Source organism: Staurois parvus, unplaced genomic scaffold (genome assembly GCF_062004578.1).
Source record: "Staurois parvus isolate SC_StPar_1 unplaced genomic scaffold, SC_StPar_1.0 ptg000262l, whole genome shotgun sequence".
In the NCBI taxonomy this organism is placed as follows: Eukaryota; Metazoa; Chordata; class Amphibia; order Anura; family Ranidae; genus Staurois; species Staurois parvus.
This window is the reverse complement of record NW_028318058.1, coordinates 5,679,124-5,693,108: the sequence shown is the minus strand read 5'-3', so window position 1 is coordinate 5,693,108 and position 13,985 is coordinate 5,679,124. Positions and strand designations below refer to the sequence as shown.

At 38.4% G+C, this 13,985-nt stretch overlaps 1 protein-coding gene across 1 annotated transcript in view; it reads left to right on the top strand.

Annotated features, from left to right (window-relative positions):
• NPAS2 (neuronal PAS domain protein 2) overlaps positions 1–13,985 on the top strand; it is a 150,238-nt gene that overhangs the window by 116,540 nt on the left and 19,713 nt on the right. Inside the window, exons 13-16 of the mRNA XM_089681261.1 lie at positions 3,727–3,868; positions 6,166–6,275; positions 6,553–6,642; positions 12,230–12,370. Of these exons, the coding sequence (XP_089537387.1) occupies positions 3,727–3,868; positions 6,166–6,275; positions 6,553–6,642; positions 12,230–12,370 (483 nt within the window). The remainder of the gene's footprint in view (positions 1–3,726; positions 3,869–6,165; positions 6,276–6,552; positions 6,643–12,229; positions 12,371–13,985) is intronic.

Here is a 13,985-nt window from a genome sequence, read left to right as displayed (position 1 = left end):
TGCAAGTCAACCTCCAGAGATCTTAATGTTCCTTAGTCCACTGTGTGCAACATTGCCAAGAAGTTTACAGGCCCTGGCACTGTAGATAATCTCCCTGAACATGGACAAAAGAGAAAAATTGATCAAAGATTGCAACAAAGGAATGTTCCAATGGTGGCTAAAGAACCTCAATCAACTTCTAGACAAATTCAAGCTGACTTTCAGGCACAGGGTACAACTGTGTCAGCTCTGAATGAAAAGGGACGCTATGGTGGGAGATCCAGGAGGACCCCATTGCTGACACAGAAACATAAAAAGCCAGATTGGAGTTTGCCAAAACGTACCTGAGGAAGGCAAAATCCTTTTTGGGAGAATGTGCTGTGGAGAGAAGAAATAAAATTTCAGATTTTTGGTAAAGCCTATCATTCTACTGTTTTCAGGAAAAGAAATGAGGCCTTTAAAGAAAAGAATACAGTCCTTACAGTCAAGCATGGTGGGGGTTCACTGATGTTTTGGGGCTGCTTTGTTGCTTCAGGCACTGGATGTCTTGACCATATGCATGGCATTATGAAATCTGAAGACTATCAAATAATTCTGGAGTACAATGTAGGGCCCAGTGTCAGAAAGTTGGATTTCCGTCAGAGATCATGGGTCTTACAGCAGGACAATGACCCAAAGCACCCAAAAATGGTTTCAGACAAAGAACTGGTGAGTACTAAACTGGTTAGCAATGAGTCTAGGTCTCAATCCGATAGAGCACCTGTGGATACATCTCAAAACAGCAGATGGGAAAAGAACCCTTTAAATCTGAGAGACCTGGAGCAGATAGTGAAAGAAGCGTGGTCCTAAAAGTCCAGTAGAGGTGTAAGAAACTCATTGATGGTTAACGGAAGCAATTGATTTCAGCTATTTTTCCCAAGGGGTGTGCTACCAAATATTCAATTGAGGGTGCCAATAATTTTGTCCAGTCCATTTTTGGGGTTTTGTGTGGAATGTCAAATTTGGCTTTCTGTTTCTCTATTTTTGTGTGTCATACCAATACAAAAGAAAGAAATAAACATGACAATGCCTAAACATTTGTAATTGCAACAGTTTTCTGGGCTAAGTGGTGTATTATCTGACAGAAATGCAGGGGTGCCAATATTTTTGGCCATGACTGTATGATCATATAAGTAGTAAGAATTTTAAAAGCCAACTGCCAAAGTTAAGCCTGCCTTTCCCTGGCTATATCATGCAGAGATAGATGATGTTTTGCAGCATAGGCTTCAGAAAGCAAACACCCCATATGTGAGTTGCTGTGGGAAATCCGTCTGCAGTGTATTACAAAGAACAAAGATTAAATCTCCACTCTGGGCTTCTTTTTAGCCGTGCAATGTGATAACATACCCCCCCCCCCCCCCCGCGCGCACTGCATAGGTTAAATGTGAGTCTTTGATGTCACCATGTGCAATGCAGGATCAGCAGTCCTGCATTGTACAGGAGAATGACAAGGACTCACCCACAAATAAGACTGTTGGGCAGTAGTAGATAAGTATCTGTACATACTCCACCGCCAAACATGCTCTTATACTATGCAGAGTTGATGAAACATAACTACATAGATATACTGTAATTTAAGAAAAGTTATGGTTATCATGTAAAGTAGTATTAAACCCTTAACTATCATTTATTGTTTCCATCTCCTTCAATGTTAATAGCAGTGCTTTTAATGTTTTTTTGCTTCGAAACATAATTTTTTTCACAGTCTTTGCTCAGGCTCTACCACTTCCCTGAACTTCCTTTTCAGGAGTGTGCAGTTAAATCACACACGCAAAGGCCAATCACACAGAAACCAGCTGTCAATATAAAATGGATAGGGCATTTCTGCAGTTAACAGACTGGGCTATCTGTGGCAGAAATTTGCATACATAGCATAGTCCCAGGAGCATGCATATATGGGTGGCTCTGAATGGTCCATGAATCAAGGGCAAGCCCCATCACTTTCAGTGTTGTGCCCCGACTGAATTCTAAACACACCCTTTATGCATTCCCCAGATAGGGCTAAGTGAAATAGTATGTCACTGTCATGGTTCACCCACATGCCACGCCCACAGCGACTAGCTAACCGAGGTGTGCACGTGTGGCCGTGACTTGGGGTAAGAGGGAATAAGGGGGACTTAACTTCTAATATATAAAATATATAGGACCGGTCGTGATACACTTTCACAGCTCGCACTACCTCTTGGCCACCACTGGAGGGAGACTTCACTCCAATCCAACCGGCCAACCGCACACTGGCAGATACAACTCTTACATACAATCTGATGCACTAACTAGGGTTGAGGAGCAGCCTAGCAATCACACACCCTTTTAGGATTCCTCCAGCTATCCTACAAGCCAGAACCCCGGTGTAAATCACTCTTCCACTGTCCACACACCAGACACACCACAAACGGTAGCTTGCCACCACCCAACAGTTTATCCGCAGAACGGTCTGTTGGGACACCACACACACACACAGATCTCCATCTGGCAGATCTGCTATCTTTGCAATCTGCCAACACACAGTGCAATTGCATACAGATAGGCAATGAAATTGACCAAGCATTTAAAGACACTAAAATACAATACAATCTAATCTCTCCGGAGATATAAGCCCGCTTAAGTACCCAGAAGTCACTTATTAATTTTAAGATTTAATATCCCGAAAGTGGGCAGTGCATAAAATATGTACAAAGTATAAAAGTTACAGAAAATACCAAAAATACAAGAAGACACACAATTGACTATTCACTATAAAATAAAAGAGAATAAAAAACAGAAATAAAACTTTTACCAAGATTTATCCTGTGACTGGAGCAAGTCAGGGAAATTCAGCAATCCGTTAGTCGATCGAACTAGCTTTATACGAATCACAACGTCCATACCTCAAGTCCTCAATTTATGGGAATATTGACGTGGGCTGGACATGAGTCCTTGGCCAGTTGACTCTGGGGGGTGTTCCTGTACCCGCCCACAGGATGTTCTGGGTCCTGAAATGCCCAAAGTCAATTGGACCAGGAACGGTTTGAATCACCAAGTCAGGGATTGAATTTCCGACACCAGTGCATCACTCCGATCGCGACAGTACCAATCACCGTTCAGCTGTCACGATCTGCCGCCACATAACCATTTCCTGCATTTTTCTGGCATTCTACATAGGTCACAAATACAGTTTTTTCATGCAGATGTAGCCCACAGAGTGTCCAATCAGAAGGAAGTATTTTAAACTCTCTGCAACTAATATTTTAGCTTTTATGAGAGATGAAACATATTCCTTTGATCTACTGTTATACTTCAAAGCTCTGGTCTCCCGCTGTGTCATGAAGCCAACCCGTCTAGAGCCGTTTCCTTCCAGGTTTCCCAGAAGGTAACAAATCTTATTGGCATGTAGGTGTCACCTCCTTCCAGAGGAAGTTCTGTCTCTTTCAGATGCTAATTGGTGACCATATGCCTCTGACTGAATCCTGAACACATCTTATATTATTATAACATGGAATGCTAAATCTATATTGTCATATTTTCTACAGGTCACATCTCAGCTACTCAAATCTTTATATTTATGTCACATCTTAGCTACTAAAATCTTTATATTTATGTCACATCTCAGCTACTCAAATTTGACATTTATGTCAGTCATTATAAAGTAGTAACTACATATTTATAAAGAAGTAACTACATATTCTGACTTGTGCTTCGAATATATATATAAATGTATATATATGCTAGGACAAGGACCTGAGTGTGGACAGTGACCAGCGTTACAGTGTCCTACAAGTTAGTGCCTCACTTCTCAGCCCCAGCTGCACTCCATCGGATTCTTCAAGAAGTTCCCACAAATCTTCTCAGCCTCTAACCTCAGAACGTGCACGTGAGTAAACAAATGTTGGCAGAGATGCTTGTGTAACAGAATTGTATTTAAAACTAGCTCCTGCTGCTTATATGCAAATAAAAACATTCCAAAGGCAATTCAAGATAATTTTATACATGGGAGTTGTATATGGATGGGCACTCACCTATTTGGTTCAACCTCTTAAATTACAGAAAGTTAGAAAGTGCTTGCATCTCCACGGGTAATCCTTCTTATACACCCATATCCATTTTAATAGAACGTTTAGTGCTTTCTATTATAATATTTATTAAAACTGCTCTAAAATAGGTACAACAACACTCACATTCTATATAAACAAATAGTGTAAATCATTAGGTGGAGACCTACCTGAAACACCAGCTGTCATCATGTCTGCCACGGGAATTAACATACAACCCATATCTCTCTCCTCAGCAGAATGCACTCGCCCAGCATGATAATGTCACAGAATGGCACTCAGCTTTACTCATTACATCCCCCAGTACGGTGTGAGTGTTGTTATACTTGTTTTAGAGCATTTTTAATAAATATTATAATAGAAAGCACTATGATGTTTTGTTTTTTGGTAATATCTATCTGTTCTGTTAATTAGGATTCAGGTATATCCACTTGAGGGGATGCAAGCCCTTTCTGACCTAATGTAATTTAAGAGGTTCAACCAAATTGGTGAGTGCACATCCATGTATCATTGATGGTGTAAAGAGTCATCACAACTGGTTGTGGAATTAACAGAGGATTGTACATGGGATTCAAATATATCTATATGGTCCTCCCACGCTCTAGGTCTCCTAATCAATATTACAAAAAGTTGCTAACACCTTACCATATACCAAATGGGAAAATTACAAATAGAAAGCTAATTGGTGCCGCGCTTTATCTGAGTATGATAAAAACTCCTTATAGAAATATTCCTCACAATATAGTAATAATATAATTCATAGTAAAATAAAAAATACAATGATTATATAAACCAAATCCAAACATAAATATTGAATAGAATACACATGAAACATCCAAAAATATGGATAAAAGTGAAGAACACCCAAACATAAAAAAGGAGTAACCTAGGTACACCACTAGTAGTAAATAGGTCACTATGGGTGAAAATATATACTACTTTTTATCCAATAAATTGTGCCAACATAAACAATGATATGATCCATAAATAGGATCTCAAAAGAACAGTGCTTATTATAATGTGAAAAATAAGCCACAAGACTTCTGCAACGCAACTGAACCGTTGCTATAAAGGATAATCACAAAATATACGTATTCACAGTGAACATAGTGAAAATGGGTGGAAGTGAAAAACCAAAAAACAGTTTAAAACTGTATATAGTGGAAATAAGCCACAAGGCTTATGCAACGCAACTCTGTTGCTAAAGAAAATAATCAAACAGAACATACGGATAAAAGTGAAAAATAGTGATGAATAAATAAAAGTGAAAACCACAGAACAGTGACCCCTAAATCGGGGATAAGTGGATACGTAATTGGATAAGTGACATGAGCTATATGGACCAAAATTAGTCCCAAAAAGATATATATATGAATGACCCAACATATAATGAATCACATAAACTCCATATAATCCAGCCAAAACCATGAAGTCCAATACATCTTAAACGGCGTAGGTGTTTTGAAGTTCTTAGATTGTGCTGGTGTTTTAAAGGTGTATACGCAAAAATAGGAGATCCGACACTAAGCGAAATGCCCCTCACCCCCATGGAGTGACCCTACAGGGCCAAAATGCCTTTTTCACACAATATCGCACCAACCAGGACCCACTTCAGAAGGTATCAGGTACAACAACGGATTAATCCCCCTCACTGATGGATACCGGAAGAGCAGGAACCCTCTCCAGGGCAGTAAAAAATAGAATCAGTCAATTCTCATGCAGTCAGAATAAATAGAAAAAAAGATGCTCCCATAGTGTGATAACGTCATAATTTAATTAAAAGAAGTAGTAAAACTGAATGCCCACTCACATTTATACAGCTTTTACATAAGCATTGAGAACCACATGCTGTGGGTGTACTTGCATGGATGTGTATTGGAGTACCAATATGGCGTCCACGCCGCAAATTGCGTCACCACGTCCTGGCCTGGCCCTAGATTTTTATCAACCAGGCTTCAGACAGCACTAGGGGCTGCAGATGTCAGGAGAAGTAAGTACAAACCTGCGGGGGGAATAGGGAGTATTTTAGGTCCTAAGTATATTAAGTGCCACATTACAATGTAATCTCATATGATCAGTCATTAAGCTAATTAAATGTAATTCATACTGTTTCCTACAGCTACTCCCACAAAGCTGACTACAGACTCCAGCCCACAGTCACTGCAGAGAGTCTCCAGTAGGCCAACTGAACTGTCATTGCAGGTAGTGAATCAACCAAACCTGACACAGGTATGAATTACCAAAATATTCTCAAGTGGAAGTAAAGAGGTGTTGTCAGTACAAATTCTGGTCTGTTTCTTGTTCTAAATAATCTTCAGATAAAATGATAGCAGGGACATGATTGTGGATGGGTACTCAAAAAGAATAGGCAAGGGAAAGTTGGGGTATTAAAACCAGCATCCAAAAGGATAGGGTAGATAACACATATTAAGCCAGTACAATACATATTTTATTTTTTGGTGACTTTTTTATATTTAATTTATCATAATGTTTTGAACCTGTGTAGGCTTCAGCACCATCACAGCAGTGTGACCTCCTCCAACAACAGTTTTTACCACAAAATCAGCTACTCAGCGATTCACCATCTAGAACACAGGTAGGTATGTCTGTTTTCAGCAACATTACCCTTGTAAATTGTATAAATGATATATAAATTATATATATAATTGTCTCCAATATAGACATGCCTCTTTTTTAGATAAATTTGGCAGTTTTGGGGGTCAACCAATCTAACTCAAAAGAAAATAATTTGGCCAAAAAAGAGGGACAATTTGGGGAAATTTGGGGACTAAAATGTGAGCTACCACTCTTAAACCCCTCAAGAAGTCATATACTGTGTATATACATGTGTGTGTATATATATATATATATATATATATATACAGTTGTGCTCAAAAGTTTGCATACCCTGGCAGAAATTGTGAAATTTTGGCATTGATATTGAAAATATGACTGATCATGTCCAGAAATGCTCTTTTATTGAAGGATGATGATTATATGAAGCCATTTATTATCAAATAGTTGTTTGGCTCCTTTTTAAGTCATAATGATAACAGAAATCACCCAAATGGCCATGATCAAAAGTTTACATACCCTGGAATGTGTGGCCTTGGTACAGACACACAAGGTGACACACATGGGTTAAAGTGCCAATTAGAGGTTAATGTCCCACATCTGTAATGTTTTAAATTGCAATTAGTGTCAGTGTATAGTAAATGAGTTTGTTAGCTCTTACGTGGAACCACTGACTAGGCTAGATACTGAGCCATGGGGATCAGAAAAGAACTGTCAAAAGTCCTGCGTAACAAGGTAATGGAACTTTATAAAGATGGAAAAGGATAAAAAAAAATCTCCAAAGCCATGAATATGCCAGTCATCACTTCCACTAAGAAGTAGAAAATTCAGGGACCTCTTGATACCAAGCCAAGTACTGGTAGACTAAGAAAGATTGCAGCCACAACTACCAGAAGAATTGTTTGGGATACAAAGGGAAACCCATAGGTAACCACAAGAAAAATACAGGTTGCTCTGGAAAAAGAGAGTGTGGTTGTTTTGAAGGAGCACAATATGATGGCACTTGAACAATAATGAGCTGCATGGTTGAGGTGCCAGAAAGAAGCCTTTACTGCATCAATGACACAAGAAGGCCCAGTTAGGCATGTCAAGATGTTGTCAGGCATATTGTATCCGGGCTTTTTCATTGGTGCAGTAAAAGCTTCTTTCTGGCACCTCGACCAAACAGCTCATTTTTGTTCAAGTATCACCTTAAAAACAACCACACCATCTATTTCCAGAGCAGCCTGTATTTCTTTTGAGGTTGCCTGTGGGTTTTTCTTTGAATCTCAGACAATTCTTCTGTCAGTTATGGCTGCAATCTTTCTTTGTCTACCTGACCTTGGCTTGGTATCAAGAGATCCCCGAACTTTCCACTTCTTAATAGGTGATTTAACAGTACTGATTGGCATATCCAAGGCTTTGGACATCTTTGTATGTCCTTTTCCATCTTTATAAAGTTCCATTACCTTGTTACGCAGGACTTTTGACAGTTCTTTTCTGATCCCCATGGCTCAGTATCTAGCCTAGTCAGTGCTTCCACATAAGAGCAAACAAACTCATTGACTATTTATACACTGACACTAATTGAAATTTAAAAAGCCGCAGATGTGGGACATTAACCTCTAATTGGCATTATAACCCGTGTGTCACCTTGTGTGTCTGTACCTAGGCCAAACATTCCAGGGTATGTAAACTTTTGATCATGGCCATTTGGGTGATTTCTGTTATCATTATGATTTAAAAAGGAGACAAACAACTATTTGATAATAAATGGCTTCATATGATCATCATCCTTCAATAAAAGAGCATTGTTTGGCATGATCAGTCATATTTTCAATATCAATGCCAAAATTTCACAATTTCTGCCAGGGTATCTAAACTTTTGAGCACAACTGTGTGTATAAATATATATATATTGTACTTTGAGCCTAGTCACCACTATCACTACGATTAGGCCCCATCGGGGTGAAACACATTGGAGAGGTGTGGCTATGAGCATGGAGTTTTTACAAACAATGCTCAGACTCTTTAGAAGAAATGCAAAGTAACATTATTACTTCTTAGCATTTCTTCTGAGTCCATGTTTGACAGCAATTGCTCCTGCCACTGCTGTAATGCTTCACAGGTCACAGCTGTAATGTGACAGCTGGAAATTGCCAGTAAAATCTGAGGGGGGCAGCAGGAGGGGGAGAGGGGCAGGGGTTTCAGGGGCACACTAGCTGTAGCCTTGAGGGTTTGGTCGACAGCCATTTTTCTGCCAGATAACATTCACAAAGCTGCACAAATGTTTTGGGTTGAAAGCTCGCTAATCAATGACAAGATTAGTGAGCTTGCAAAAGCCAGTAAGAGCAGATGGAAGGGAGCACAGAAGAGGAGGCACAAAAGTGCAGAGTTTTTGTGTATGTGATTAAAAACCGTTTGGTTCCTGGATTGCATCCAGAGTGTTGTGTACCTTTTGAATGCTGCAAGCACACTGATCACTGAAGCAATCAGTGAGCTTGCATCAGAAGTAAGATGACAGTTGAAGAAGCTGGTGCCTACACCTCTGAGATCCAATGCAGAAAGGCACAATCCTCAATGGGGGAAGGGAAGGGGAGAAAGGAACACTGACACTGAAGGGGACACTGGCTAAAAAGGAACATTCTGTTAAAGATAAAGGGGTAGATTTATTAAAACTGGGGTGTGCAAAATCTTTGCAAGTCTGCATAGAAACCAATCATCTTCCAGGTTTTTATGTCAAAGCTTACTTGAACAAGCTGAAATTAGAAGCTGATTGGCCACCATTCACAGCTGCACCAGATTTTGCACTCTCCAGTTTTGGTAAATCAACCCCAAAGCGTCAGGTACTATTTCAGTGAAAGTTCATGGTCGCTAAAGTGAGCTGACATAAGGAGCTTCAAGCTGCGGTGACCCCTACATTCGTAGAAGTAATGGCTGAAGATGTGTGAATATTAGCATATTCTTGCATTGTTGGTGGAATTGTCTTTTTGTACAATCCTATTGGAAACCAGAGAGGAAGATTATTCATGATGGTTTGTGTGTAGATCCTAAGAATTGTTTATTAGGTCCTATCGCGAGTCAGCTAAGGAAATAGAGGGTGGCCTCATTTATCATAATGCTTGCTAGAAGACCATCATATTTGTAAACTACAAAGGAGTACATACAGCTGATTTAAAAAGAAAAACTAATGCTGCGCACAAAGCTCAGCAGTCCAAATCTGCCAGCGTGCAATACAAATGAATGAGTGTAATAAAAACGGCCAGAGAGTAGTAATGTGACCTCTCAAAGTCACATGGCTGCCTCTCTGGCACACATAGAGCTCTCTCTGCTGAATTAAGCAGAGAACCTCATAGACTTGTAAAATGCAGAGTATAATGGAGATATAAATATACCTCTGTGTCTACAAAAAAGCCTTACTTGTTCAGAAAATGTTGATGTTATAGGAAGTATATATACATGGGGAAGGACTTCCCAGCTTAATGTGCTGGGGACTGGGGATCCATTGACAAAAATATGCCTTATTACTAGTGGGTACATGTAAGTAATCTTGTGAAACCTATTGTTTCTTCCATGTGTGTGTTCACAGTTTTCAAAACAATAAAATTACACTTTAAAATAATGAATTGCAGTCTGAGGTTGGTTTACTGATAACTGCCACACTTAAGATTGTATTGTAATTTAAAAAACGTACATCTTTATAGGTGATCATTGTGTATAAGGATTCCTCTCATTGTGTGCTATTTGCTCCTTCCAACTTGGAAGGAAGGATTTCCGGCAATGTGTAAGGCATCCCTACCAGATCTGGACAGCTGTCATTGTAGTTAACCATGCTACCCACTGTTAAATCTAAATTATGATTCGGCACTTATATTGATGGCAAGCTTGCAAAATATTTGGTTTTTATGATTAGTCATAATTAATATTAATATGTGTAAGTGGTCTATTGACAAATGGTAGTATTACTATTCTTCAATTATAGCTGAGACCAAAAGATATACAAGTTAAGCTGAGATAGTATATACCAGCTGAAGGTTGAGTATACTATATTTAGGCATAAAGTATCTGGTAGTTATGTCAAGGTTATTAGAAGTGACTTACTATTACATTATGTATTTTAATAGTATCTGTGTGTATTTAGTATACGTTTCTAACATTGATACATATATAGTTTAGTGATTATACAATGATATGTTCTTAAGCTATAATATTCTTTAAATATAGCTGAGGGTTACGTCATTAGCTTATAATATTATTTACATCAGCATACATATGTTCCTGTCCATCAAACATCATATGTATAGCATCCCTTCCTTATATGAAATGGCTTTGCTAAGCAGTAATAATTTCCATAGAAGGTATTAAGATCACTAACTATGACGTACATTTGCCTCATAAAAGACCATGAGACATCGGACAAGGAGACTCTCACACACACACTTACACGCTACATGACTCTCGCATACACACGTCTGAGAAGCTGCAACAGGTGCATACTGAGATCACTTCCGGCTACAATATAGTCACGTCCGGTTCTTCCCAAGGAGACATGAGAAGGACAAGTAGAGATTGAGACGGACAAGGACATGGAGTATCGCACATGGCAAGGACAGCCATGACAGATAATGGTGACTTTGTTTTAAACGTTTGCTTGTCATTTTTACAGTAGTTTTATCTACATGGAACTGTTCATAATACGCTTTACATTGTTATTTTACACCATTGTGTGATAGAATAAAATCACACTTCATTTTTTATTTCAATGGCTCTTTCATTCATAATCGCCTCAAGACACTAGAAGAAGTATTATATGTGTCTAAAAATCCAACACCCACATTGGCTTCACTTTGTACTATTAGTGCCTATATTTACTAAAGAAACCAAGTCATTGTATCAGTATTGTTTTACATAATATTACTATTGAAAGACTTTATTTTCCCTGAATCTATATTTTCTGCTGTCGCATAATAATGACACCCCATAATAATGAATCCATTACTTTATTCTACTTTTACATTCATTTTTATGGTAATGAGTCTTAAAATAATGCACAATTTGATAAAATATTACAAGAATCGCCTTATGTGTTATTTCTATTGATAATGTGAAGTAATCTTTTTTTGTGGATTAGATATTTCTAAACAGATGATTAAAAACAAATGCAACAAAGCACATGTGAATTGACCCCTTGTCTTTCATTTTTAGTCTGATTACTTATGCAAGATTGTACACAGAATGTTTAATTTTTGTAGGTTTTTTTCTACTGCTCATTAAAAATCAAAGTGACAGTTTTGCATAGAATATCATAAGTAGATTCAATGTGCAAATTATTTGTGTCTGACTTTTTATAGACATAGACAATAAAGATAATATTTAAAGTTTACTAACCCAATCAACTATTTAGATTTCAGGTTTTTACATTTAACGTTCTTATTATTCTGATTACAGTAACTGTGATTGCTCAACTCTCTTAACTATCAGTCAACTTACTGTATTTTTTCCTTTTCATCTGAGAACGAATGACTGTAAAATCGTAGTTTGCAATGAAAAAATTAGCTGTTTCCATATGACATTGCATTATAATAAATTCTATTGAGGGAACACCCAACTACAGTCTGTTCCTTTTTTAGTTTTCTGTACAGATGTTTCAAACCATTAGGGATCAGCTGGAACAACGAAGACAGGATATCCAAGCCAACATAAGATGGCAACAAACGGAACTACAAAAGATCTTGGAGACCCTGAATATGGTCCAGGATTCCAATCCACAGGTGAGTTACTACTTATTATTGGAGATGCAGAGTTGCAGCCATGATTAGGCATTGAGCTCAGCTTATAGCCAGAAGACTTCATATACAGTGGCTATGCAGAATAGCTATGAATAACTGGAATCATCGTCAATAAAGGATGAGGATTTTTACAATAACCATCAGCTAACAGAATGTAGGATACACTTCATTAGAGGAATGTTTTGTCCCCAGTGCTGTATTTCTAAAAACATTTTTTTTACTAAATTTCAGCTTTAAAGTGAAAGAACAGATATAATTGTCATCAATGCACATTTTAACTTTTTGTATTGTACATAGTTGATTTTGAAGAGGTACAGACCTTAAAGCTGAACTTGAGCTAGGTATTAAAGTGTCACTAAACCCAAAACTTTTCTCTTGACATTTGAATTTATAATGATGTATTTTATCTACAGTATACTGTGCAACTTTTCTTTAACCTGATTATACCTAATTGATATTTCCTTTCCACTCTCCTCCCTCTTTCACTGTCCCCAAAATAGCAACCGATTCTGTGGCTGAAGGGGACAATCCTGCACATGCTCCACAAACTCTGCTTTTGAGTCCCTTCACTTTTCTCTGTTGAAGGGCGATTCCGGAAGTTAGGACTGCGGAACCGTACTATTAGGAGTCATGATTGCTAGGGTATTCCTCTCTATAGTTTACCAGTCTCATGTTTCACACAAAGCACAGACTTTAGGAACAGTTCACAGATTGCCCGTGAATGGCCCCTAAAGCTTTGTGTGAAGCATGAGGCCTGTAAACTAGGGAGAGGCATCCCCTATCAAGCATGACTCCCTGTGTGAGAACACAGGGAGCCTTGCTGCTATGCTGCTACTGTATTGTAGTGACTTTGCAGTGTGCATGGAGGTCTATAGCTATCTCCCACCCATCGACTGCACATTGTGAATTGGAGCTGGGGGGGGGGTGGTCACATGACTAAAGAGTGTACAAGGCATTAAAAATGTATTTAGGATTTTCTTTTAATGTGAGTCATACATCCAGATATAATACTATTTAAGTATAAGTATAAATAAACAGCGCAAATTTAGATGATTAATCAATATAATAAATAATATAAAATAGGTGCATAAATTAATCGTGTTTGTCCTTGGCACAGCAGCATTTTTAGAGTGTTATTTGGAAAGTTTTGGCGCAGGAATAAGTTTTCTTGTATAAACATAATACTATTTAAACTTGATAAAAGATGGCAGTAATACAAAATTGTGGCAGTGGGTTTAGTATCACTTTCAGTAACTAAAGTGAATTTGGTATATCAGCCTCTTGCAGTCTAGTGTTCAGTCTGTACAGCAGAGCTCAGAGGGAGGGAGAAGTGGCACACTCAGTTGTACTGCAATGCAGGAGCATGCAGATATGAGAAGGCAGCAGATTTGCAGATGATTTGTTTGTGTGTTGCTTCTCCTTGTGCTGTCCAGTCACAAGGAGGGTGTGGGTAAGGAACCTATAAATGAAAATGAAGCTGCCCTGCCTTACCAGACATGACTGTGCTGTAAGGAGAGCTGTGTAAGTCTCAGGACTGGATGGACAGCAATACAAATCCTTTGGCAGTTAAAACAGCTCTCACATATATATTTCCTTG